Source organism: Otolemur garnettii, unplaced genomic scaffold (genome assembly GCF_000181295.1).
Source record: "Otolemur garnettii isolate 467f Iridium unplaced genomic scaffold, OtoGar3 scaffold00167, whole genome shotgun sequence".
Classification (NCBI taxonomy): Eukaryota; Metazoa; Chordata; class Mammalia; order Primates; family Galagidae; genus Otolemur; species Otolemur garnettii.
Genome location: NW_003852562.1, coordinates 1,534,731 through 1,561,222, shown reverse-complemented (window position 1 = coordinate 1,561,222; position 26,492 = coordinate 1,534,731). Strand labels below are relative to the sequence as shown.

At 40.0% G+C, this 26,492-nt stretch overlaps 1 protein-coding gene across 1 annotated transcript; it reads right to left on the bottom strand.

The window, feature by feature from the left end:
- Positions 1–24,758: 24,758 nt before the first annotated feature.
- LOC111728545 (glutamate formimidoyltransferase-like) lies at positions 24,759–26,060 on the bottom strand. The gene has a single exon (XM_023519277.1). The coding sequence runs from the start codon at positions 26,017–26,019 to the stop codon at positions 25,033–25,035; it is 987 nt and encodes a 328-aa protein (XP_023375045.1). The 5' UTR covers positions 26,020–26,060; the 3' UTR covers positions 24,759–25,032.
- Positions 26,061–26,492: the final 432 nt, after the last annotated feature.

The window sequence follows — 26,492 nt, the reverse complement described above, 5'->3', positions numbered from 1 at the left end:
AAGGCAAATGAAAGCCAGATAACCAGATTCAAGCCCTGAGTCCAGACCTTTATTCATAGGTGATGCATAAATGTCAACACCACTACAGCTTCCATTGCAAAGGGAATATTTTTAAATGATTAAAAAAGAATCCTAATGTGAGGGGCACAACTACAATGTGGACTTCACCTAACAAACACAAACCATGCAACCTTATCATCTATACCCTCAAACTAAAGTGAAATTTAAAAAATAAGTAAATACAACAAAATAAAATAAAATTCCTAACAGAAGCCTAAAGCCAGAAATTATAGAGTTGCTAATGCAAGCTTATAGAAAAATAAATCTATCTGTAAATTTTAGTGGAATTCTTCAAAGAGGTCTTATAAATTACTATGAAATTTAGAACTGCTGACCTAACTTTCGAGCAAAATAGGCATTAAAACCTAATTTCATCATCTGGCAGTGCCTGGGCTCAAGGAGTAGGGTGCCAGCGCCATATGCTGGGGGTGGCAGGTTCAAGCCCAGCCCCAGCCAAAACTGCCAATAAAAAAAAAAAAAAGTTAGAGCCTCTGCAAACAATACATATCTTGTATGTAACAGACACTCAATAATTAAATAATCCTAGAATTGAAATGGAATTGGAAAATCCCTTAAGAGTACCAAATGAGAGAATATGGATGAGGCAAACACACAAGAACCTACCATAGAAGCCAGCGTGCTGTCACTCAGTCAATATTTGAATTGAATCTGTTTAAGTTGCCATGGTTGCAAATAAGAATTCAGATAAACTCTCCTCAGGAAGAAACATTTTTCACCATAATTTAGAGAATACAGATATATATATTAAATATATAAATATATATTAAAGACACAGTAATGTCATTGGATAAGCAGACAGAGAATAGCACTCAATTTAGACTCAAAAAAACTAATTTCAAGTCCCCGTTCTTCCATTTAACAGCTGTCTGGTGCTGGAAAGTTCACATCACTTGTCCAAACTTTCGCTTTCTTATTTGTAAGAATGGGAATAATAGCATCTTATCCTGTATTTTGTAGGGTTGTCATAAGCATAAAAGAAATGAGATGATTCTTTGGGAAAAACTACATAAATCTACATAAAACTACATAAATCATTATTGTTATTGCACCAGTGTAATTTTACCCTCCAAACATGCTGAAGAGTAGGTAGTTCTGGAGAGTGAACTCATTTGAATTTGAACTCACATACAAATTCATGTGCAGTATTATAGAACATTTCAACAGGGATATGAAAATTAATACATGCTAGTAGTTTCCCAAATATTATGTTATAAGAATGATAAATCACTGCAAATCAGATGCAACAGATAAGTTTTGCTCTTAACACATGAACAATTTAGGGCCCACATTATTTTCATCAGAAAAATTCACTTAGGTTTTATAAACAAACCAGTGTACAGTGGCAAATAGAGACGAACATGATAATGATCTTTAAACCATCCAGGGCCTCACTAGAGAAGTTCCTCAATCCTGGAACATTTTTGCAAGCATTTTGAAAATAACAAACTGGCTAATATGTAGAATATAAATCAGCTTTGGGAAGGCTGAGCTAAATAATTTTGAGAAGAAATTAAGTATGTGTCACCTAATTTATCACAAAATAACTTTAAGAAAAACATACATAGGCTTTAAACATAAAAGGCTAAATAACACATCAAGATAGCTCGGCAATAATTGGTCATTTTATTTTTCACAATAAAATGCTAAACTACGAAGCCTGGTATCCTGGTAACAACGGTAATACTAGGTAAATAAAACAGAATTTAGCTTACAGCAATCAGCACCCATTCAACTGCCAAGGAAAGGTTGAAATCACTTGGATGCTTGCTTTTTTCACTTCCATTACTACAAAAATGAACAAAATGAAATTGGCTTTCTAAGTGTAGAATTATTTTTTCAAAATTAGGGGTAGATATTGAAATGGTACCCCAGTTTTCCCTGGACAGTCTGAGCCCTTTCTAATCAATGTGTAATTATCCCCAACAACGTCTTTCTTACCCAGGGAGTGAAGAAGCAGCTTTAACATGGCCATAATCTTTGAATGCCTGAGGCCAGCCTTACCCCTATTCCAACCTCTGAAATGCTATACTTAGAAGTCTTTGTTTTTGTTTGTGGGGGGTGGGAGATGTTTTGTTTTGTTCCTTCTTTTAAAAGTAAAGCTTCCTGGTCTCAAAATTGTTAAATGCAAAAGTTCCAATATGCACCTTAGTATTCCATGTGTGAACCCTTCAACCAAATTAAACGTTGGACGTGTATAAAAACTGTCCCGAGAAAAACTGGTATATAAGAGAAATTATTTATACATACATAACCAAACTTAATAGCTACTGCTAGAGAAATATGATGGGCCTGTATTGCTCCATAATAATAATGGTATTTAATGCCAAAATCATGAAAAAAGTAAAGTAAGTCTATAGATAGAATTTTTCTACTATACCTAAACATATCTTTGGGGCACAGTGGCTCATACATGTAATCCTAACACTTTGGGAGGCCCAGGCAGGAGGCTTATTTGAAGCCAGAAGTTTAGGAGCAGCCTGAGCAAGAATGAGACCTTATGTCCACAAAAAAATAAGAAAAAGTAGCCAGCTATGGTGGTGCACACCTACTGTTCCAGCTACACAGGAGGTGAAGGTAGGAGGATTGCTGGAGCCCAGGAATTTGAAGCTATAGTGAGCTATGATGACACCTCTGTACTCTAGCCCAAGCAAAAGAAAGAGACTCTGTCTCAGAAAAACAAGTCCTTAATCATCATAGCCAGTCATCTACCACCAATCACTGGCAGACAACAAAATGGTAAGTAAAGAAATAAAGTAGAAAAACTCAGGAGTATAATCTCTTCAAGATGTTATGTTTATTGTTTTTGACATGTGGAAATAAGCATATATGTCATATTTTCTACTAGAAAAATTATGGTTCCAGGGGTATAATGATGAAATTGATGTTTTGCAAGATAGCAAAATGCAGGATGTTGTATAGGGGGTGCATGGTTTGGTCATGTTTAAGAATTACTGGGGTTGCCTGTGGTTCAAGGAGTAGGGCACCAGCCCCACATACAGGGGGTGGTGGGTTCAAGCCCGGCCCCTGCCAAAAAAAAAAAAAAAAAAAAAGAATTACTGCCATTGGTGTAGCAAGCACTATTGGTTCCTACCCCCAATCCATTCCTCCCCACCTACTTCCTTCCTTGCAGATTGCTGTTTTATTTCACTTCTCTACTTTACCTCTGTGGTCAAATGCTTAGGAAAGACATTCTGATTCCTTGCCGAGGAATAAATCTTGATTAGTCTGTGCCAATAATGGTAATCCCATGCCAGTGATTAGAAATAGGCATGTGGTACAATTCTGCTCAATAAGAAAAGATAGAGGTCTACTGGGGAGCCTTCTTAACTCATTTGAAAAACAAAACAACGCAGAAAAATATACCCTCTTCTACTAAGCGTTTTCTGGGTCTGATGCCTGGAACTATTACAGCTATCATGTGACCAAGAAGGAAACTACCCTGAAGATGAGCTAGTACATCAAGGCAGCAGAGCAGGAAAATGGAAAGATCCCAGGTCTTTGATGTCACTGAGCTGCTAAATTAACCAATCCTGAAGCTGCCCTACGCCTGGGCTTATTATTATGTAAGATAATACATATTTTTACTAGTTAAGCTGATTGAGTTGGGATTTTCTATTACTTTCTGCCAAAGGCTGACTAATATAGAACATATGTTAATCACAGCAAAGCATTTGAGAGGTCTCTTGTAATATCCTTGTGGATTTGATGGAGAAATGTGGACTGAAGGATAATTTAATTTGGTAGATTAATAGCTAGTTAAATAATAGAGGAAATCTTAAATAGTGTGTCTCAGAATTCATTTTGCCTTTAGCTTTTCCTGTTGAATATTTTTTAATCAAACAACTGATAAACACAGAGATGGCATAAAATATACAGATGACTTAGCGGAGAGGGATGACTAATGTGCTAGGTGGGAGAACTGAAATTCAGAAAGGTAACAGTGGCAATGTCCAATGTGTCTATCCTACCCCATCATTTTCTCTCCAGCTCTTACCCAGTTCACATTTCTCCCTTGTGATGCTTTTACTGTGCCCTCACTCCTAGGCACAGGTTAACACAGTGTTTTTCAACCTTTTTTATCTCATGGCTCCCTTGAACCTATAGTTAAACTTTTGCATCACACTTAAATTAGGTTGATTTTTTAAAAAAGAAAAAATATATATACTTACTGTGCTATGAATTTCTTTCAAAAATAATCTAATTAACAATCTTTAAAAATGTTCCCAGCACACATAAGATCCTCTCACTGCACACCGGTGTGCTGCCACACATCGGTTCAAAATCACTGGTTTAACATGTTAACACATATCCAATCCCACTCCTGAGCTTTCTGTCTGCTACTCTCAGAGCACCCACCATGCCCTAATATTTATTTATTTACTTATCCGTTTCTGTGGCCTCCTGGAAAACAGAAACCAGGCTTTATTCATTTTTGTACCTTCATTCCCTTGATTAACACTGTTGATTCAACAAACACATAAAACAACAAATAAGTAGATTAATGAAAACAGTGAATGGATTGATTTAAAGAGGCCATTTTCACTCATTTGAAACCAAAAGACAAAAACAAAAAAAACAAAATTAGGAAGTTAATGCAAACTATTAACTAAAAAAAAAAAAAACCCTATGAGCTTAAGACCAGGGAAAATCTGTGTTCAGATCCAAGTCAACAAACGACTAAGAAACGTTTCGGAGGCTGTTTGTTCTTCCCATGGAGCCTCCTGTCCTTCCCCTGTCAGCTTGTTGGCGTACATGCACATATATGCATCAACACAGGGCAGAACATTCTAGACAGACAGCATCTTTCAAGGCTTTATTTGCAAGTACACTAAATAGCTTGCATCCTGCTTTGAACAACAATTGCTGAGCATTTGCGGTTACTGTGGGAATCAGGGGTAACCTGGACGGAATAACTTTGTACTTCAGTCTCTCTGAAAAGCCCTATGTTATGAGGGTGACAATGTAAAGTTCCTGGAATTGCAATCTCTGTAGATCATAATTTCCTGTTCCTTTGAGGGGCTACTTAAAATATTTTACTTTCTAATGCCAGTCCATGTCCACTCTGTCCTTACTCATGCAGGTCAACATGAAAAAACCTGAGAAGTGAAAATTATGCTAATTCTTTTTTTTCCCCTGAAGCTCACTGTCTTGTACTATATTCCATAAGAACCAATGCTTGGTTTGAATTCAAATTCTCGTTTACTAGAAATCACAAACAGGCTGAAATAATAGTTGGCTAAATAATAAAAACATTATTATGACATTAGAGATTTGTTTCATTATTAAAACAAGGCTCTAGGGTAACTGCTGCACCAATATGGAATGAGCCCTTGGTACATATCCTCAAACATTCTCATTGAGATTTTGTTATAAAATTAAACTAAGAATTGGCATGAAATCTGAACACTTGAAAATTCATATATTGTCACTAGAAAAGACACATTTACATTATTACTGAGAATTTAGAAAGTGACTTTCTAAAGCACTTGAGTAGTTATTTTTGTCTATGCTTAAATGATCCCATCAAGGGGTCACTAGCCTCTATTCTCCAAGACTTCTCCCAGTAACCACTATCTTCTTAAGCTCTTGAGTGGAAATTGTTTATAAGAAATACAGTGTTCTGAGATGTCCAAGATAATAGCCTCTCTATGCCACGTCTTCTGTGCTTCACAGGAGTCCTCTGCTTTGTCAAAGTGTGTTAAATACAGAAAAGGGAAGAATGATCACTACATGAAACTAAAGGTATCAATGTGACAGAACAAGGAAAGGTTCAAATTTGAAAACTCACAGTAATAACTCACTGAGATCACATTCAATGTGCTGTTATATATTATATGCTGTGCACTAATCTTTTAAAAAATAAATCACATTTATCAGCATGCACTCAAAAGTCTCATAATATCCTCTAAGTCTAAGGGAAGTATAATTGAATGGTTAAAAGAAATGGTTCTTAATCTATTTTCCACCACAAAATATTCAACATAAACATCACATTCCTATGGTCCTTGGGTCTGAGCCTGATGCCAAATGCAAGGAAACTCTTGCAGAGTCTGTGTTATAGTAGTGTCTCCATAGGGAGTCTGGCCAGAGGGCAGATTCTGGAGGTTTTAAAATATGGCTCCAAATTCTTAAGTACTCCTCTGTCCAGGGGTGGGATATGTCTCTGCCCCTACTCCATGAATCTGGGTCAGCTTGTGACTGCAATAGAATAAAGTGAAAGTAATGCGGAGTGACTTCTGTAGGCTAGGTCGGAAAAGGCCAGGCAGTTTCCACTTGGTTCTCTGAATGCTTGCTCTCTGGTTGCTTCCTTCCAGGAAACTCCCTCGGGAATCCCAGGTGCCATATTGTGAGAAGCCTTAGTCACATGACAAGGCCATCCGTAGATGTTCTGGTGGATGGTCCGGATGGAACGCATGCATGTGGGTGAAGAAGCGTGCTAATCTTGACAAATGGCTTTCAGATTTTAGCACGCATCTGAGTCAACTGGAGGGATTGCACTTCTGATTCTGTAGATCTGAGGTAGGACTGGAGAAGTCACATTTTTTTTTTGTAGAGACAGAGTCTCACTTTATTGCCCTCTGGAGAGTCACACAGCTCATAGCAACCTCCAGCTCTTGGGCTTAAGGGATTCTCTTGCCTCACCCTCCCAAGTAGCTGAGACTACAGGCACCTGCCACAATGCCCAGCTATTCTTTTGTTGCAGTTTGCAGGGGCTAGGTTTGAACACACCACCCTCAGTTTATGGAGCCGGCCCCCTACCAGCTGAGCCACAGGCACCGCCCTGAGAATTCTCATTTTTAAGTCTCCAGGTGTTCCAGAACCATTGTCGTAGATGATGTGAGCCACCAGCCACTGGTGAGGCCCCAGCGTCATGAAGCGTAGATAAACCATGCTTATTCTGCTCTGTCTGGATTCCCAGCACACAAAATCCAGAAACTATCCAACCTTTCCCCATGTCAAAAGGAACATTATAATGAAGTAAAATGACAGTGTAGGAAACTTTCAATTTATTTTAATGATTTTAAAAATATAGGATCATAATCTTTCATGCTTTTTTGGCTAACTTTAATTTTGCATGTGATGTAACATATCTCTCCAAATGTTGCTGCTTTGTCACCCTATCCAAGAGGCTCCCTTGTGTAAGAGCACGGGCTTTAAAGAGTATTGGTCAGAGCTGTATCTGAATCTCACTGTGCCACTTACAGGTTAGCACAGAAATTAATGGGGCAAGGGAGGGCCCTGTGGAGTTTGTGTGCCTGGGATTAAAGTCCAGTTCTGCCACCTTCTAGCTGTGTATGACCTGAAGCAAGACACTTAACCTTTCTAAGCCTCCATTTCTCCACCTCTAAAAATGGTCTGAGAAGTTTGCTGTGGTCATTAAATGAGATAATGCCCTTAAAACAGTGTCTGGCACCAACAAGTCACTCCATAAATATCTTATTAAGTGGTGTGTGCCCTTAGAGAAGTTTATTTATTTTGTTTTTAGAATTTATTTACAAAAGCAGGATAATAATGTCTACATCATGGGGTGCTGGTTAGGATTAAATAATAAACAGTAAGTAGCAGCTATTATCACTATGAAATAAGTACACCTCCCAGAAAGCACGAGTCAGCAAGTTTTACTCTGATAAAAGAGAGCTTTCCTGTGGAGGGCATAGTGGTAGCAATACACAAAGTGTCTTAGCGCGGGGCTGATCAAACAGGGAGGGAGTAGGTGATATTAGAAGTTCGATGATAGAATCAAAGGAATTTCTGAAGTCTGTTCGCACATTCTCTGAAGTGGGAGTAAGAACTGCACCACATCATCACAGACCCTGCCAACTGGCCTGGCAGTGTCAGGTCCGAGCAGCTGGGAACCAACCAGCCTGTACCTTTGTAGTTCCCCCAGCCTCCAGTCTATGCTCTTCTTTCTCTTCTCTGTCCTCGAGTTCAGGTTTCAGGCACCATTCTGACCAGACCCTGTGCTAATGGATTATATGATGAGCAGCCAATCCTTGGCAATAGGCATCAGTAATTAATAGGTTAGCTAATAGCTTGTGGAAAGATAACTTTCAGTAATGAAGAGGGATTTTTAAAAAACTAAGACCCTTCAGGGCCCCACAGAATATGAATTGTGATGTTGGATGCAAAGATTGCCACTTTTAAAACAAGATTTTTTTCAGTTCAATTAAAGCGCAGCACCTAAGAAGTGACTTTCTCCCAGCCTAGATTATTGCAGATTTTACAAGACATCAGTATAGCTTTCTTTAATATCTGCTTACTTCTTCTTATAGCTTCTATAAGGGAAAGGAAGCTGGAAGAAAATTTAGGTAAATATTTTTATTCTCTTTGGATAGGGAAGAACTTTCTAAACATTAAAAAAAGAAATCACAAAATAAAAGATAATGTACATTTGACTGTATAAAAATTGAAACCTTCCTCAAGTCAGGAGACACTATAAGCTAAATTAAAACTTAGAAATAGCATCATCAAAAGGCGTTTATTTTCACAACATACAAATAATGCATACAAATCAGTGAATAAAACACTAGCATCCCAATAGAAACATGGGCTAAAATATAAAGCCAGAATGTACCATATTAATAGAAAAGAATTACAAACTATCTGTCTTTTTTCCCATTAGCGAATTAGCAAAGATTTAAAATATGGTAATATTTTATGCTAGCAAAGGTTCATTAAGACCAGGATTCTTAGAATCTCTCACAAAATTGGTCTAGTTTTTCTGGAGAGTAAATTGTAGAAATAAATCAAAAGTTGTAAAAATATTTCTAATTCTTGATCCAGTGAGCCTACATCTAAGGAAACTTGAAAAATTTTCCTAGGAAGTAACCAGAGTTTCAGTTAAAATTTAAATACAAATATGCTGACCATAGCTTTATTTATAACAGCAAAATTTATGGAAAATCATAGCCCCAACATTAAAGGCTGGAGTTTGTATATTTATAGGAATATTATGCAATTTTATAATTTCAAACAGTTCTGAATGATTTGGGGAAATGCACACCAAAACAAAAATTAGAGGAGAAAAAAAATTGAGATACAAAACAGGATATCTGAGGGACAGCTTTTGAAATGCTTTTGTAGTGGCTATTTGGAGAGCTGTGCTGAAGGTTATTCTGAAATAGCATCTGGGCTCAGCAGGAAAAAAGTCTGTGATAACCACATATCTGCTCTGAGCAGGGAAGGTGGGCATCAGCTAGACAGGTGCTCACTCTGCCGTCCTGAGCAGTTTCCTCAGGCGGTTCCACTCACTTAGCACACCCATGGAAGGTGTGTGTTTGTGTGTGTGTAAGATCATGACATGGTATTAACAGTGATCATCTTCAGACTGTGACAGTAGGCTGATCTGGTTTTCTTTTTCTTTAACTTTTTGGGTATTTTTTAAGTTTTCTTTTCTTTTTTTTAAGTTTTCTAGGATAGTGTTCAGGACACACTAGCTCAACATACAGTACTTTGACATATGAAATATTTTAAGCTGAAGGAATCTGAAAAAACAACAGAGGCAAGAGGGTCCCTCCGACCTTATCCTGCTCTTCTCTTTTGTGAAGTAGGTTATAAAACCTAAGGTGGATTTTCTGACCTTCCCCTGAGGCAGGTCATAAGACACTCTGGTGAAAGCTATTCTCCCTGTACCCAAAGGAAGAAAGTATCCTGATCCTGAAGATGAAGGGATGTGAAGAGGCATCTGACTGCACTGGCCTTGCTGAGGCTCCACCCCCCCACCCCCCAGTTTATTATACTTAGCTCAGAGCCCCTTTGTCTTACTGTATTTCTCCACAACTTACCACTCTAGAATACCAACACTCAGGTCTAACCTCTTCTACAAGTCCTCATTTATTTTATAAAAGCTCCTGGGTCACATAGCAAGGGGACTTTACAACTTTTGTATTAACCTGGCTAGAGATGAAACACATTCTTCTTAGTATAGTATCACAACAATGGAAAAGCAAGCATCCAATGTACTCAATACTAACATGAAGCCCGTAGCCAGCAGTTCTCAACCTGTGGGTCGCAACCCCTTTGTAACAATGAAAATACATCGCAGCATTAGAAGGGTTGAGAACCACCGCATAGACAATCTAATACAGGCCCATGCAAGAGAAAAACTCAATTCAATTGGAGCTGAGGGGAGGAGGAAGCCGGAGGGGAGATGGAGAGGGAGGGGCATTGGTGTGGGCACAATGTAGGGGTGTGTGGCACACCTCCTGGGGGCAGGGACACAACTACAGATGGACCCCATATAACAAATGCAAACAGAGTAACCTAATTGTTTGTACTTTCACATTAATCTGAAATAAGAAAAGAAAAAATAAACTTACATTAAATAAATGTGTATGCTTTTTTCTTGTTCCTCTGTCTTTTGTTACAAGAACCCCAGCCAATGAACCTAAGCTGAATAGAAGGAAAAGGTGTTTTTCTTTCCCTACATCTATAATGCACACATAATGGCTTTAGTTTTTTTTTTTTTTTAGGATCTTCAGATTGTTCAAGTGATGTTTTAATTGGAATGTTACATTCATTCTGAGGAAGGCTTCAGGAGTGTGGATATAAAATAGCACATGCAAATAAATTTTGTAGAGATTTTGCATGTGCTTTTGTGCCTTTTTCCAGAAGGGAAAGGTTATTATTAGAGTTAGGAATATTCTTTCCCAGTAGAGGTTAGCTCTAAATCTCTTTAAATTTGGTTATGAATAAGAATGTGACCTTTTGTCTCCTATAAAAATCCAAGCACTTGAAAGAAGATTTCTGTGAATGGGCTAAAAAAAGAACCAATTTTTGTCAGTATAAATAACCAAAGGGCCTAGAACTAGTTAAGACCATGTTTGAAAGTGCCAGTCTTACTTACGATGAGCTTTTAAAATTTTAAAGCAATTAATTATGCTTTCAGTGTCTTTTACTAGTTTGTATACTGCTGAGTCATTCCCCCTCTTGAAGCTGGCTTAGATATTTTCACAGCTCAGATTTCTTTACACAGAGTACTTGCCAGGTAAAGTAAGGGGCCAGTGTGGTTGAGAGGCTGACTCCCTCCCACCTCATGAGGCTGGCTCAGAATTGGAAACCACAAGCTTCCAGGAGTCAGGGACAAAGGGCCAGGATACAGGTCTCCCTTTAATTAGTTCTGTGACATGAAACAAGTCATTTTCTCTATTCCCTTTCAGCTTTTCCATATTTATAATATGGAAATACACTGTTACTACCCTCCAAGGAACAACACAAGAGGATATATTGAGTAAAAGATGTAAGATGTATAAGCCAGCAGGAGGCCATCTTGCCTACTGGGTCTCACTCCCAAGTGACTGAGTACAAATCCCTCCTAAGGTGTTAACTGGCAATTAAGATGTTAACTAGCAGCCCAGCAACCTGCAATCTTTGAGCTTCTAAAATTAAATTAAATGGGATTGTGCCCAGTTTCAGAATTAGACAGTATCAGGAAGATGTCCAGTGCTGATTCCAGGGAGCATTGGGGGAGAAGTCTACCGTAGATTCCCACAGCTTCACATTATTCTCTTAAAACTAAAACCCATGAAGACAATTTTCCATTGCTTCTACTAATTCATATTGACCACAGTTGAGTGAATTCATCGCCTTGCCCACAGTTGATGTTTGCCTTTCCAGCTCCTTCAACATACCCTCAGGTTCCCAGACACACCAGAATAGGCATTAAGATGAACCAACAGTACCCAGAATAGAAACAGTCTTTGTTGGAGAATTAGTGATTGGGTGAAGTCCATATAACTAGTGTCTTCTTAATAAAAACCTAAATATGCCAAGATACTCAAAATTCATAGGGAAAAGTGTGACAGACTGATATATTCAATCTAAAGTTTTTTTTTCCCCACATGGCAAAAACACTATCAACAAAGTCAAAAACAGAACCACAAACTCAAAGAAGTCTATCAAGACACTAGTAAATTAATTTTTGAGCAGCCTTCAATCACACCCCAAATCTAAATCAAGATTGCATCATGCAATCACCCCTTTGCCTTTCTTCCCTCACATGTATCTAACCCGAGCAGCATTTAATAAACGATCCTGCGGACAGATACCAAGTCACATGCTACCCATTTCCACTGGGCACAGACAAGGAAGCACTATGACGAGCGCTACACTGGGCTGCTTTACAGCACTTTTAGAATGATTTCTATTTCCAGATTGTACACTTTCTTTTTTTTTAATTATCTCAACTCAAATAGCCCAAAGCATGAAGAGTCTTGCTTTCTACTTATTTCCATTTTAATGAAATACATAAGCCAGATTATTTGGTTTTATATATTTAAAAATTTTGATTACATTAAAATTATATTCCAGTCCTACTTATTAGGTGGAAGGTTTGCTGTGAATAGATTTTAGAAATGTGTTAATAATATGAATACTGACCAAAAATGTACACACATAGGAAAGCATGTGATGTGGCATTTTAAGTAAAATTAAAGATACTGCTGAAATTTGATTCTCTGTCACATAGGTAACCATTTCTTGGTGAGTAAAGTTAAATAACATTACCATGACACATTAAAAGAAGAATTTATGCAACATAATGAATCTTTAAAATGTTTTAAATGTTGTCTGAATATGTGTGTCTTAAAAATGAAAAGTTTTATTTTTAATAAAATCAATTTATGAGAGACAAATCATCCGTTCTCCGTTGTGCTTGACAGAAGTGAGTTCGTCCAGTCGTGCTGCCTTCTTGCATATCAGTCTCCATAGAGGAAGAGCAAAACTTAAATTTTCTCCTCTTTTTTGTTTCTCTTAACTTGATTTCTTGGAGGAAAAAAAGCCAAATCTTGAATCATCTTAAGACCAAGTCACAAGTAATTCAGAAATTGCTTCATTTACATTGGTTACACTGCATTCATTTATGTTTTATGATTTTATACTTGCATCAGGTGACCCTGCATCCCTCCAGCCAAGCAAGGAGTTAAACCCCAGCCCAGGCTGTTGTGAAGCTGCGGCCCACAAGGCACCAGTTAGGCTCCATGGAACAGCAGGAGCTCCATGCAGCCACATAGATGAGCATAGCTGGTGGCAGGGGCGGTACATCTGTACAAGCCAGCAGCAGGGACAGTAATGGATTAGACCAGAAAGGGAATAAGAAGAGACAGACAGGTATGAGCTGAATCTGGGCTTTGGCACGTGTGTTCTTTATGTGAATGACTTGATCTGGTGGGAACTCTTGACTCACCTTGGACTACCAGTTTTTCAGTTGAAGTAGGGCAGCCTGCAATGCTCTGGGATACTTGATACAGCCATGGAAATAGATTTCCAAAATACAGATCAGACCAGCGATCAGGGGGTGAAAAGTAGAGGGAGGGGTAGAGTTGGTCTGATCTATGTTTTGGCCACACATTTCCAGTGTGGCCAAATGTCCTCTCTATTTAACAGGCCTCCTTTGTATAGTCTTGAGACACCAGAAAGGCATTTTTTTGGGAATTATCTAAACAATTTACATAAATATAAAGGCTCTCTCCCTTAACAACAGGACCTCTCCTCTCCATTCAGCTTCTTATTCTGCCTCCCTGAGTGAATGTAAAAGAAGACCTAAGCAAGATTAAAAATGCCAGGCTAAATTTTAATTGGACAAATTCAGAGAATAAAGTCAATGATTTAGGAAATAGATGTCATGTGAGTCTTTTAAGACAGTATGGGAATGAGTCATGCATTCTTCTTTCCTTCATCACATCCATCTAAAGACTACAGGGACATTGAAAATGTGTGTCTATTCCTATCAAAACAAGTATGTATTAAGCATCTACTATGTGACAGGTCCAATCCAAAACTCAAAGCTCGTTCAATTTGGTAGGGGAGACATGTTAGAAAAAATATATTTCTACAGTGGGTGATGAGTGCATCCTTAGTGGTAATAACAAGACACAAGTGAAGATACCAATAGAGGAGTTGTCAGGTCTAACCCAGATATTTGTGAAGGTTCCTTGGGGCAATCTTTGCCCTGAGTCTTTAGGTTGAACAAAAGTCTGCTTTGCAGGTGAAGGCAGATGGCTACTCTAGGAGAGAAGTGGTGTGTCCAAAGATGAAGATGAGTGGAGCAATAGCAATATACTCAGTGACTCCCACATACACTCCTAAGCCAACATGGGGATGAGGCCTAGTGTGAGGAGGAGAGGGTGTAGAAGGTTTGTCAGCCAAGCTAAGCCTTTGACTCCATTCTGTAAGCAAATAACAGCTGTTGAAGGATTTAAACGAGGATTCAAACTGCAGATAAAAATGAGTCTTGTGGAGGCACAGGGGCAGTGAGATGGAAGGTGGTATAGACTAGGGGCCAGCTAAGGAGCCCACTCTTAAAGCTCGTAGGGAGATGCTGGGAGCCTGAGATGACTTTTCAGAGGTCCTCAAACTTTTTAAACAGGGGCCAGTTCACTGTCCCTAAGACCATTGCAGGGCCAGACTGTGGGCCCTGGGACAAGTTGGCTGCTAAACAGGATAGGCAGCAGTGGCAAAAATATCCAGCGGGCCGGATAAATGTCCTAGGCGGGCCGCATGTGGCCTGCAGGCAGTAGTTTGAGGACATCTGCTTTAGATGATAAAAAGGTGATTTCAAAAGGAAAAGTGTTGGATCATTAAGTCCCAAAATGAGTTGTACTAAAGCTGAATGCTATGTGGTGTTCAGAGGAAGAGAGCAACCAATTAGAGAGGCTGAAATGCTGTCCACATGAGGAGAGGAGAGGGGAGAACAGGTGAGGGGGAGCATATGTGACAACACTCATTATATCGCATCCCATTGGAAATGATGCCCTTTACTCGGAACTACACTAAGACCTATCATCAGGTTTTGAAATGGAAATAAATGCAGCAAAACATTGGAATGTTGAGGAAAGAGAAATAGAAAGGGTAGAAAAACTCATTTTATGTTGGTTAATCTCCGCCTCCTGAACAGCTGGGACTACAGGCCCTCTTACACCACCATGTCCAGCCAATTTTTTTATTTATTGCACAGAGGAGTGGAGCTTCTCACTACGTTACTCTGGCTGATCTAAAACTCCTCAAGCAATCTTCCTGCCTCAGCCTCCCAAAGTGCTGGAATTACAGGCATGAGTCCCCACGCCTGGCCCATATAAATTAATCTTCTATCACTGCAGCACATGCTCTGCTGCTGGGAAACCAGGATTAAAACCATCTGCTCCCAGGTCTCCTTAGGCCAGTCTTATAGGCAAGGAAGATTCATACCACCTGTTTGGGTTCCCTAGAAACCCTCTAGAAACAGAATGAGTATCAGATCTTTTTAGGAACATGTTCACAGTCAACCCTGCCCTTTCCTTTAGGAATCTATCAAGATCCTCTAGCAATGTCTCTTTAGGACACGTTGTGTTCTCATCTTCCCTCTTTGGCTCTAAAATAACATGGCAAGAAGTCCAGTGAGAATTCTCTCCACCTTAACCTGAAGGAACAAACCAGCTCCACCCCTCCCTCCTGCTTACTGGTCTGATCTGTAATTTTGAAGTTCATTCAGGATGCTGAAGAGAGAATAAATTGAAGAGAAACCAGAGCAGTAGGCAGACAATGATTGCACAACTAGATGGGGCTACAATGATGAAGAGAAATGAACTGATCTGAAAACTATTTACCAGGATTTCAGGGGCTAATTGTGTGTGACGAACAAGAAGAAAGAGTCAAGGAAAACTCTCAGGATTTTGATCCAGGTACTTGGGTAGATGGTGTTTCCACTTATTGGGCTAAGGGACATCAGATTCAGGAAGTCTGACTATAGATCTCTAAGCAGAGATGTCCCTAAATGTCTAGAGGTCCAGAGAAAAATCTGAACTGAATGAAGTAGTTCTGGTTTCCTCGGCACACAGACAGCACTGTTAGGATATCCCTGGGAGAGTGAACTGAGTGCAAATAACCAGACACCAGATGACATCTGCATTTTAAAAGTTAGAGAAGAAGAGAAGCCTTGGCAAATAACAGGAAATTTAGGAGAAAGGTAGGAGGCAAACGGGAGAGTAAAACTCCCAGAAATCCCCATGAAGGAGCCTCATCAACGCATAAAGCGCTGCTGAGAAGTCAAACAAGATAATCACTAAAAAGTGTTTATTACATTTAGGGTCACAGAGCCCACCGATTCTCTTAAAGAGAGTTGTTTTAATGAAGTGGTAAAAACAGAAAATGAATTACAGAGCCTTGTAGAGAAAGAGTGAAAGGAAGAAATGGAGAGACCAGCATAGAACATGAACTTGTTCTCTACGTTTATCCAGGAAGGAGAGGAGGGAAAAGGAGTCCGTGAAGAGGGACATTGTCTTATTTTCTGTTGCTTGTAACAGAATGTCTGAAAGTGGGTAATTTGTAAAGAAAAGGAATTATTTCTTGCAGTTCTGGAGGCTGAGAAGTCTGAGACTAAGGGGCCACCTGTGATGAGGACCTTCTTGCAGTGGGGACTCTCTGCAGAGTCCCCAGGTGGTGCAGAGCATCACATCACCTAACCACGCTAGCTCAGGTCTCTCTTTCTCTCCTGATAATTTATGAATCCATTAACTCTGTGGTCCCCAACCCCCACTTCCCACAGACCAGTACTGTCTGTGGGCTGTTGGGAACCTGGCTGGATGGCAGGAGGAAGTGAGCCACACAGGACTGAGTGAAGCTTTAACTGTATTTACAGCCACTCTCTGTGGCTCCCATCACAGCCTGAGATAAGCCACGGCATTAGACTCATAGGAGTGGGAACTCTACTGTAAACTGCACATGGGAGGGATCTGGGTTGCGTGTTCCTTATGAGAATCTAATGCCTGATGATCTGAGGTGGGAATGATGGGGAGATGTCATCCCCAAACCAGCCCCCCACCCTGGTCTGTGGGAAAATTGCTTACCATGAAACCAGCCCTTGGTGCCAAAAAGATTGGGACTTCTATGATAACCCATTAATCCATTAATCCATGAATGTATTAGTTCATTCATGAGGGTGGAGCCCTCATGACACAATCACCTATTACACAGCTACCTCCTAGTTCTGCCACGTTGAGGATTCAGTTTCAGCATGAGTTTTGGAGGAGATATTCAAGTCATAGCAGACATGTAATAAAGAGAGGGAGTACAGGCAGATGTGGTGGCTCACACCTGTAATCCTAGCACTCTGGGAGGCCGAGCCAGGATTGCTTAAGGTCAAGAGTTTGAGATCAGCCTGAACAAGAACAAGACCTTGTTGCTACAAAAATTAGAAAAATTAGCCTGGTTTAGTGGTGGTGCCTATAGTCACAAAACTCAGGAGACTGAGGCAGGAGGATCCCTTGAGCCCAGGAGTATGAGGTTGCAGTGAGCTACAATGATGCCATTGCACTCTAGCTGGGGATACAGAAGAAGACACTTTCTCAAAGAGAAAAAAAAAAGATAAGGTATGACTGAGAAGACATGGCAATAAGAATCAGAGAGCAAGGTAGGAAATCAGAGTAAGGGAAGAACAGTTGGGTTGGGTGACTGCAAAGCAAATACTGACTCTTTGTGGAAGTCAGGATGGTTGAGTTCAAATGCTTGCTCGGGCACTTACTGAGTTTCCTCACCTGTAAAATGTGGCTAATACTTACTTTTTTAAGGCTCTCTATATAAAAGTGTATTTGCATCTAGCATAAATTTACCATACATTAGTTTCTCTTTTTCTCTCTTCCTTTTCTAGGCTAAAATGGAGGGGCAAGACTTTAGTACAAGAATATGCAGTAGGGATCTAAAAGACAGAAACCTCACATATGAAAGAAGGTTTGCATTTTCATATTTAAAATATACTGTGTGCTACAATAATGTCACTTATATGTATTTTACATCACTTTAAAATGTTTTCTGTTGTTTCATTTTCATCTCACAACAACTCTGTGAAGCAAGTAGGGCAGGTATTCTTATCCCTTGTTAGAGATAAGAAACTGGGGCATGCTGAGGTTAAGGGACAGCCCATCCTCAGTTGTGAGCAGGGGAGGCTGGGCTGTAATAGTCCCTGGAGTCAGTGCTTTCTTTAGGAGCCCTGCAATGTGCAGGTAGAAAGCTAATTTCAGCATCAGTAGCACATCTAGAACAATGACAGGTGGGATATTTTTTGCTACTTGCTGTTGAATTTTTGGAAATAAATACAACAATTTAAGTTTCTTTCACTGGAATTTCATATTATCCCTGCAATGACTAATTCTCTAGTATGGAGGCTGGGAGTGGTGGCTCACGCTGGTAATCCCAGCACTCAGAGAGGCCAAGGCAGGTGGATTGCCTGAACTCAGGAGTTCGAGACCAGCCTGAGCTAGAGTGAGAACCCATTGTAGCCAGTGCCTCTAGTCCCAGCTACTTGGGAGGCTGAGGCAAGAGAATGGCTTGAGCCCAAGAGTTTGAGGTTGCTGTGATCTGTGACACCAAAGACGTCTACCACAGATGACAAAGTAAGACTCTGCCTCAAAAAAGAAAAATCTCTGATATGGAATCCTTCTAACTTCTGAGACTGGCCAAGCAGTAGCCTTTCAAGCTAAGGAAGCTTAAGAAAAGGTGTGGACAAATGTGGTTGCTGGTGAGGGCTCTCCTCCTAGCTTGTACTCAACCACCTTCCTGTTGTGTCCTCACATGGCCCTTCCTTAGTGCTCAGAGCAAAAAGAGAGCTCTCTTCTGTCTTTCCCTCTTGTAAAGACACCAGCCCTATTTAATTAGGGCCCTCCCCTATGACCTCATTTAATCTTAATCACCTCCCTATGGGCCTTGTGTCCACATATCATCACACTGGTTAGGGCTTCAGTACAAGAGTTTTGGTAAGTTACAGGGGTGGGGTCACAATTCCATTCATAATAGAGACAAAAATCTATAATTTTCAAACTAAAATATATAAATACCCAAACAAGTAACCCAAAAGATCAAGTGGAAGAAATTGTTAAAAAAAAAAAAAAAGGGAAAATTACAAAAGACTAGAAAGTATGAGTAAAAAATGTGAGATTAGGCAGACAGATCTAACAGACATAGCATCAGAATGACAGAACTTCCAAGGGGCGGGGAAGACATTACAGATTGAGGAGAGGCAATGATCATGCACCCAAAAAAAAAGGAAAAAAACAATGTCTCTGAGTTGATAGAAGAGTACAGATTTTAAGTGTTCACTGAGCTCCATGTCAGAAACACAGCTAACATATCCAGGTAAAATTCCTGAACTCTTAAAAAAAAAAAAAAAACCCTAACTTTGGCAAGATTCCAAATGATGGGATACTATCAACTGATCTAGGGAAAAGACAGCCACTTAATAATCCTAAAATATGCCAGATACCATTCACTAGCCAGATTAAAGGTAAGATATTTACCAAAAACCTAGAATTCGGAGTACTCCCCTTGAGAAGAGAATTGAAAATATAACTACAACCAGGTGACAAATCGATATTAATAAGGAGAAAGGCCCCAAGAAAAGGAAAGATGAAGATGAAAGGAAATAGCAGCGAATATTTAACCTTGCAACATGCATATTTTAAAATTAAATGGATGATAACTAGGATTGTATAAAATATATTCTAAATACGGATTCTTGTAATAAAATGATTATGCTACAAGGGAAAATCTGTAATAGTTGGGAAAGTAAGAAATTATCTCAATAAAACCTAGGAAGTGGGTGGCAGTGAAGAAAAGAGAGAGGTAAAGTTTTCTGGAAGTTGCATCTATATGTATGTATGTAGGAGTTAGGAATGAGGGAAGTAAAAATATTCTAAAAATTCCTCTCTGGGGGCTGGATCAAAAGCCCTGCAGTAGGCTCAGTGCCTGTGGCTCAAGCAGCTAAGGAGCCAGCCACATACACCTGAACCGGTGTGGTTCGAATCCAGCCTGGGCCTGCCAAACAACAATGACGGCTGCAACCAAAAAATAGCCGGGTGTTGTGGCGGGTGCCTGTGGTTCCAGCTACTTGGGAGGCTGAGGCAGGAGACTCGCTTGAGCCCAGGAGTTGGAGGTTGCTGTGAGCTGTGATGCCACAGCACTCTACCCAGGGCGACAGCTTGAGGGTCTGTCAAAAAAAAAAAAAAAAAAGCCTTGCAGTAACTGGGGTGGGGGGAGTGTCTTGTCACACAATGATATACAAATAGACATTTATGAATATTAAGAAAAGGATAATAACTTCTAGTTGAATGGAAAATTATAGGAAGACTTCTAAATTAAGTGCAGAATATAGGTAAGAAGAGAATTAATAGCAACATTATCAAATCACAAAAGATAAGGAAAAGAGAAACTTCAAATATAAAGTAATAGTTACCACAGATAAAATAATAAAATATAATAATTTTATAATATGGTAAAAAAATCTGCAGAAAAATATCAAACATGAATGGAGATGTAAAAATTCTTGCTAAAATATTAACAAATAGACCTCCACATCATTATCAAAAGAAAATAATTCTCTCTGATCAAGAGGTATTTATTCTGAGATTTCAAGAATTGTTTACAACTACCAATACAGTTCTTTATAACAAATTAAAGGAGAAAAACCAAACTGTTTTATCAGTAGGTGCTAAAATTTATTTGATAAAATTCAGCAGCTATTCTTTTTTATTCTCAATAAAAACTCTACTAAAATAGCACTAAAAGGAACTACTTAAATATGATAAAAACCATCACCACAAAGAACTGTGAAATATCATTTCAAAGTTGTGAAATGATACATAGCCTTCTACCACCACTATTATGCAACACTATTTTAAGATTCTAGAAAATGAAGTAAAACAAGAAAATTGAATGATTCTTATAAATTAAAAAAGAAGAAATCAAAAACTTAGTTTATGCTGATGACATTATTGTATACCTAAAGAATATAACAGACCTTAGTAAAACATTACTAAAATTTAGTAAGAAATTTAGTAAGGTAGTTGGACACATAATAAATGCACCAAAAGAAATGGACTTTTTTTCTGTTAGCAAAAGCTGGTAGAAATATTCCATTTATAATGCCTCTGAAAACTACTAAATAAAACATTTTAATTGAACAAAAATAATATTAAGACCTGCATAAAGGCTCAGAGCCTGTAGCTCAAGGAGCCAGCCACATACACTGGAGCTGGCGGGTTTGAATCCAACCCAGGCCTGCCAAACAACAATGACAACTATAACCAAAAAATAGTTGGGCGTTATGGCGGGCACCTGTAGTCCCAGCTACTTGGGAGACTGAGGCAAGAGAATCACTTAAGCCCAGGAGTTGGAGGTTGCTGTGAGCTGAGATGCCACAGCACTCTACCCAGAGCAACAGTTTGAGACTCTGTCTCAAAAAAAAAAAAAAACCCTGCATAAAGAAGACTATAAAAGGTTGTTAAATGACATAAGAGAAGTTCATGTGCTTTGGTGACAGTGAACTTTTTGTTTCCATGTTTAGGACCCCTATGAGCATTCCCTATCGGTCCAGTATAGTGGTGATGAATTTCCTCAGCACTTGCTTGTATGTGAAAGATTTTATTTCTCCTTATTAATGAAACTTATTCTAACAAAATATAAATTCTTGACTGAAATTTTTTCTTTTGTAACACTTTGAAAATGCCATTCCATTGTCTTCTGACCTGTAAGATCTGCTGAGAAGTCTGCTGTTAGTCTAGTGAGGTTTTCTTTATAGGTGACCAGATGCTTTTCTCTTGCTAATTTTAAAATTCTTTCTTTCTTTTGTCTATAGAAATATAATACACCACCATGACATCTTCCTGCAATGCCCATTTCAGGGATCACTGGGCCTCCTGTATCTGGATGTCTAATTCTCTTGCTAGACTTAGAAATTTTTCATCAATTATTTTCTTAAATAGGTTTCCTACGTTTTTATCTCTCTCCCCCTCAAGAACATCAATGATTCATTAGTTTGCTTGCTTTATATATAGTCTGAGATGTGTTGAAGGCTTTGTTTATTCTTTTTTCCTTATTTTTTATCTTACTGGATTATTTCAAAACACCTGTCTTCAACTTATGAGACTCTTCCTTCTGGATGGTCTGCTCCAGTGATTACGTGTGCCACAGAAACTTTTCAAGACCATTGACTAAATCGTTTTGAAAGCAGTTCAAAGTGCAGTAAGTTTATTCTTTTTTAACTCTTTCCTTTGTTCAACATAATTTAACTGTGCCACAGAAGTTTAACTATAGGTTCAAGTGTGCCATGAGATTAAAAAAAAAAAAAAGGTTGAAAAACACTGGTCTTGTCTGTTATTGAAGTTTTCAACTCTGTTTTGTATTTTCATCAATACATTTTTCAGTTCCAATTTTTTTTAAGATATTTATCTCCGTGGTAAATTTCTCCTTCATATCCTGATTTGATTTTCTGATTTCTTTGTATTAGTTTTTAGATTTCTCTTGCAGCTCATTGAGCTTCCTTAAAATCAATATTTTGGATTCTTTTTCTGGCATTTCAAGGAGTTCTTTTTGATTGGGATATATTGTGGGAGAATTATTGTGGCCCCTTGGTAGCATCAACTTTCCTTGCCTTCTCCTGTTTCCTATGTCCTTCCATTGATATGTCTGCATCTGATACAGTCTGATATAGCAGTCACTTCTTCCAGTGTTTTGAAATTGCTTTCTATGGGGGAGTTTTTCCCCAAACATGTAGATATGTTGTTGCCTGAGTGATAATTTGGCTTTTATTTTGGTTGCCTTTAGTAGCATAGTCTTCGTATGAGTCCTTTGGCAATGCACATGGTCAGTGGCATCTGTGACTCTCTCAGTGGCTTAGGGTATAGTTATTAGCTGAGGTTGTGATAAAGTTTTTCTGGGGGTTTGGTCATCAATTAAACTTGTCTTAGGGCCCTGGGCATGGCAGCAGTAAGGTGAGTGTCCCTATTTTTAGGCCCCATGGCAGTGTTTGTGGGCCCTGGAAGGCCTCCAGGTAGCTTTTCAGAAGCTACTAGTGGGAGGGATAGACTAGGTATGTAAGCAGGTTTTGAGGACTTGGGACTTAGTGTGATTTGGGCAATGGCAGTATTGGCAGCAGAGCAACTCTCTGGGATGGAAATAGTCCATGTTGGTGTTGCTGGTCGTTGCAATGGGTGGAGTGGATTAGTCTCCAGTCCCACAGCCACTCATAACAAGGTGATGAGTATTTTCCTAAGTGTGCTTAGGAGACCTTCGTGTCTCCTTTCCCTCCCTGGTGATGGCTGCTGCTGTATTGCCTCAAACTTAGACCAAGTCCACGAACAAGCATTAGACTTTCAAAATGGCAACAGCTGAGAGCATGCCCTCAGAGAGGGTGGGGTCTAACCCAGGCAAGCAGCATGAGCAAGAAGCTGGGGAGTGAGGACAGCTCGAGTCTCAGCCCCAGAGCACCTGCTGCAGTGTGCCACTCTTATTCCAGGTATATGCAAGAGAGCCTGGCTTCCCCACCCTTCCTTGGCCAGGTGACAACTGCTGCCATATCACCCCAAATTCAGCCTGAGGATGGGGTATAGCCCAGCAACAAACTCTCAAATGGCACCTTGGGGCTGGGATCAAAGAGGGCAGGTCCTTGTCCCAGGCTGGCATGTGGGCTCAAAGCTGTGGGGAGTATTGTCTGCTTTCATCTCCATCTCACACTAGCCCACTGCAGGCCAGTGGGTATTGTTCTAGGTACACCCTGGAAAGTCTGGTTTTCCCCTTTCTCCTCTGGCTGCTGAGGCACTGGCTGCAGCCATGTCAGCTAGAACTCGGCCCAAAGGCAGGGTGTAGCACTTTGACCCTGTGACCCAAGAGTGTGGGACCTGTCCAGGCAAGAAGTGTAGGCAAGAATCTGTGGTGAGTACAGTCTGACTCAGGTCTCAGTCTTCACAGCAGGCCACTGAGTGGTGGTGGGGACCTTCCCGGAGTGTGCGGTAATGCCAGGGCTCCCTCCCTCCTCCACACGACTTGAAGCTGTGTTGAATATAGTCTTCTCAGGTCTCAGTCTTTTTTTTTTTTTTTTTTTTGTTTCTTAATTAATTTGTTTATTATCATTTCAGAATATTACAGAGGTACAAATGTTTTGGTTGCATGGATTGCTTTTGTGCTGCTTCAGTCAAAGTTCTAAGTGTGGTCATCACCTAGAAAGTACATACTGTACCTGTGAGGTATAATTTCATTCATCCCCTCCTCCCACTTGCTTGACTTCCATTGAGTTTTTCTTCTATCTGTGCACACTGAGTGCTGATCAGTTAGTTCCAATTTTGCACTGAGTACAGATGGCGTTTGTTTTTTCATTCTTGTGATACTTCACTTAGGAGAATGGTCTCCAATTCCACCCAGATTGTTGCAAAAGGGATCGATTCATTTTTTCTTATGGTTGAGTAGTATTCCATGGTTACTATACATATACCACATTTTATTAATCCATTAATGAACTGACAGGCACTGGGGATGATTCCACATCTTTGCAATTGTGAACTGTGCTGCACTCAACATTTTAGTTGAGTGTGTTTTTGATAAAATAACATTTTTTCCCCTGGATAAATACCTAGTAGTGGGATTGCCGGCTCAAATGTAGGTCTGCTTTAAGTTCCTGGAGGAATCTCAACATTATTTTCTCAAGAAAATCATTATGAAAAAATCAAACAAACTCATTAACGAGTGGGCAAAAGACATGAATAGAAGCTTTTCAAAAGATAGACTAATGGCCAATAAACAAGATAAAAAATGCTTAATGTCAATAGTCATCAAAGAAATGCCAATTAAAAGCACAAAGGGATACCACCTAACCCCAAGAATGGCTTTTATCAAGAAGTCCCAAGACATAGATGCTGGTGTGGATGTGGAGTGGAAGGAACACATACACTGTTAGTGGGACTGCAAACTGGCACAACCTCTATGGAAAACATATGGAGATTCTTTCAAAGTTTTAATGATGACTAGAAATTCCATAGGGCAATGATGGATAATATATGAACATTTGTTGTTGTTGCTAAACAAAGAATGCTTCCAATTTTCTGATACACAGCTACACTCAAGCTCTTTGTAGCTTCCCCCTATCTTCACTGGCCGAAAGAAAATGTGTAATGACTAATAACTTTCCCTAAAATTTCAAGGAACCCTTAGATCAGATCACATGAAAATACCTCCCTGAATCTTCCAGAATTCCCCAGTATTTTCCTTTATAGCATATTCAGCACAGTCCTTGCACTCTTGGGGTGTAAATCCAACTAATGCTGTCCCTATAGTACCAACTCCCCAATCACCCGCCAACTTTTTAACTTGAGCTTCTATGTAATGAGGAGACACATAAGAAAAATGGTTGTCAAGGACTCTGTAAGTCACGTATTGAGAGTCTTCTGAGATGTCTGTAGCTTGTTGGTCTTCAAAGCACTCTACATTGCAAGCTATCTCAATTTTCCCTTTGTGGGGAAAAGCCATTGCTTGGACACCTTTCAGTCCATTTGCACTGGAGCCCCGAATGGCACCAGCGATCTCTCTTCCCACAGACAAGTCTTGAGAATCAATGGTAACGTTGCAGTTCATCACGTATGGGCTAGCACCGACACCTGTCAAACCACATCTTCGGGCAGGGGCAGCTCCCAGGTCAGGCTCAAGAGCACTGAAGTCCCTCCTTGTGAACCAGCCCAGCTGCTTCCTTCTCTGGACCAGACTGCGCTTCTCAGGCAGGTCAGCCTCCCCAAAGAGGAACACACTGCAGCCGGGGACGTGCAGGGCCAGCTCCTGGGCCAGGCTTCTGGCCACCTCTCCGCACTCTTCCACTCCGACACCAGAGAGAGGGTAAATCGGAATCAGGTCCACAGCTCCCAGGCAAGGGTGGATTCCCTCCTGAACTTCCATATCAGTAGCATGGAAGGCCTCCAAGCAAGCAGCCAGAACAGAACTGCCCAACTTATCAACAGAAGCTGCTATTGTAATGACTGATCTGTTATAGTCTTGATCAGAAAATACATTGAGCACTGTTACTTCGGGATGTTTCTGCCCATTTTTGTCAAGAAGAGCTGCTTTTGCTATGTTCTCAACAACGTATTTTCTTCTAGCTTCTGAAATGTTTAGTAAACAGGCAGCCAAACGGAGCCCCAGTCTGGAGGAAGACATGATTTTTTTCTGTGCGCGCCCAGAGGCTGCGGAGTAGCGTGGCCGCCGACCTCAGGTCTCAGTCTTCAGAGCAGGCCACTGCAGGTGGGGATCTTCCCAGGGGTGTGTGGTAGTGCCAGACTTCCCCACTCCCTGCTCAAAGCACAGCAGCAGTTACATCTCTTGGTCCCCAGTGTGGAGGCCTTCACAGTGAGACCCAGCTGGAGGTGCTCTGGGCCACTGTTTCCCTGAATTTGGGAGATTCTCCTGGCTCTCTTGATGTCTTGGGACATCAAGCTGCCTTGCACTCTCTCCTGACTTACATCTGAGGCTTCTTGTTGCTTCTTTGGTGAATCCCGACCATCTCCCCTAGATGATCTGTTCAAAGCATGAGTATCTATTTATCATTCTGATTCCTCTTCATGGAGGAGGCACAAACCACCTGTGTCTAGTTGACCATCTTGATCCTATCCCCTGAAAGATGTCTAACCTCC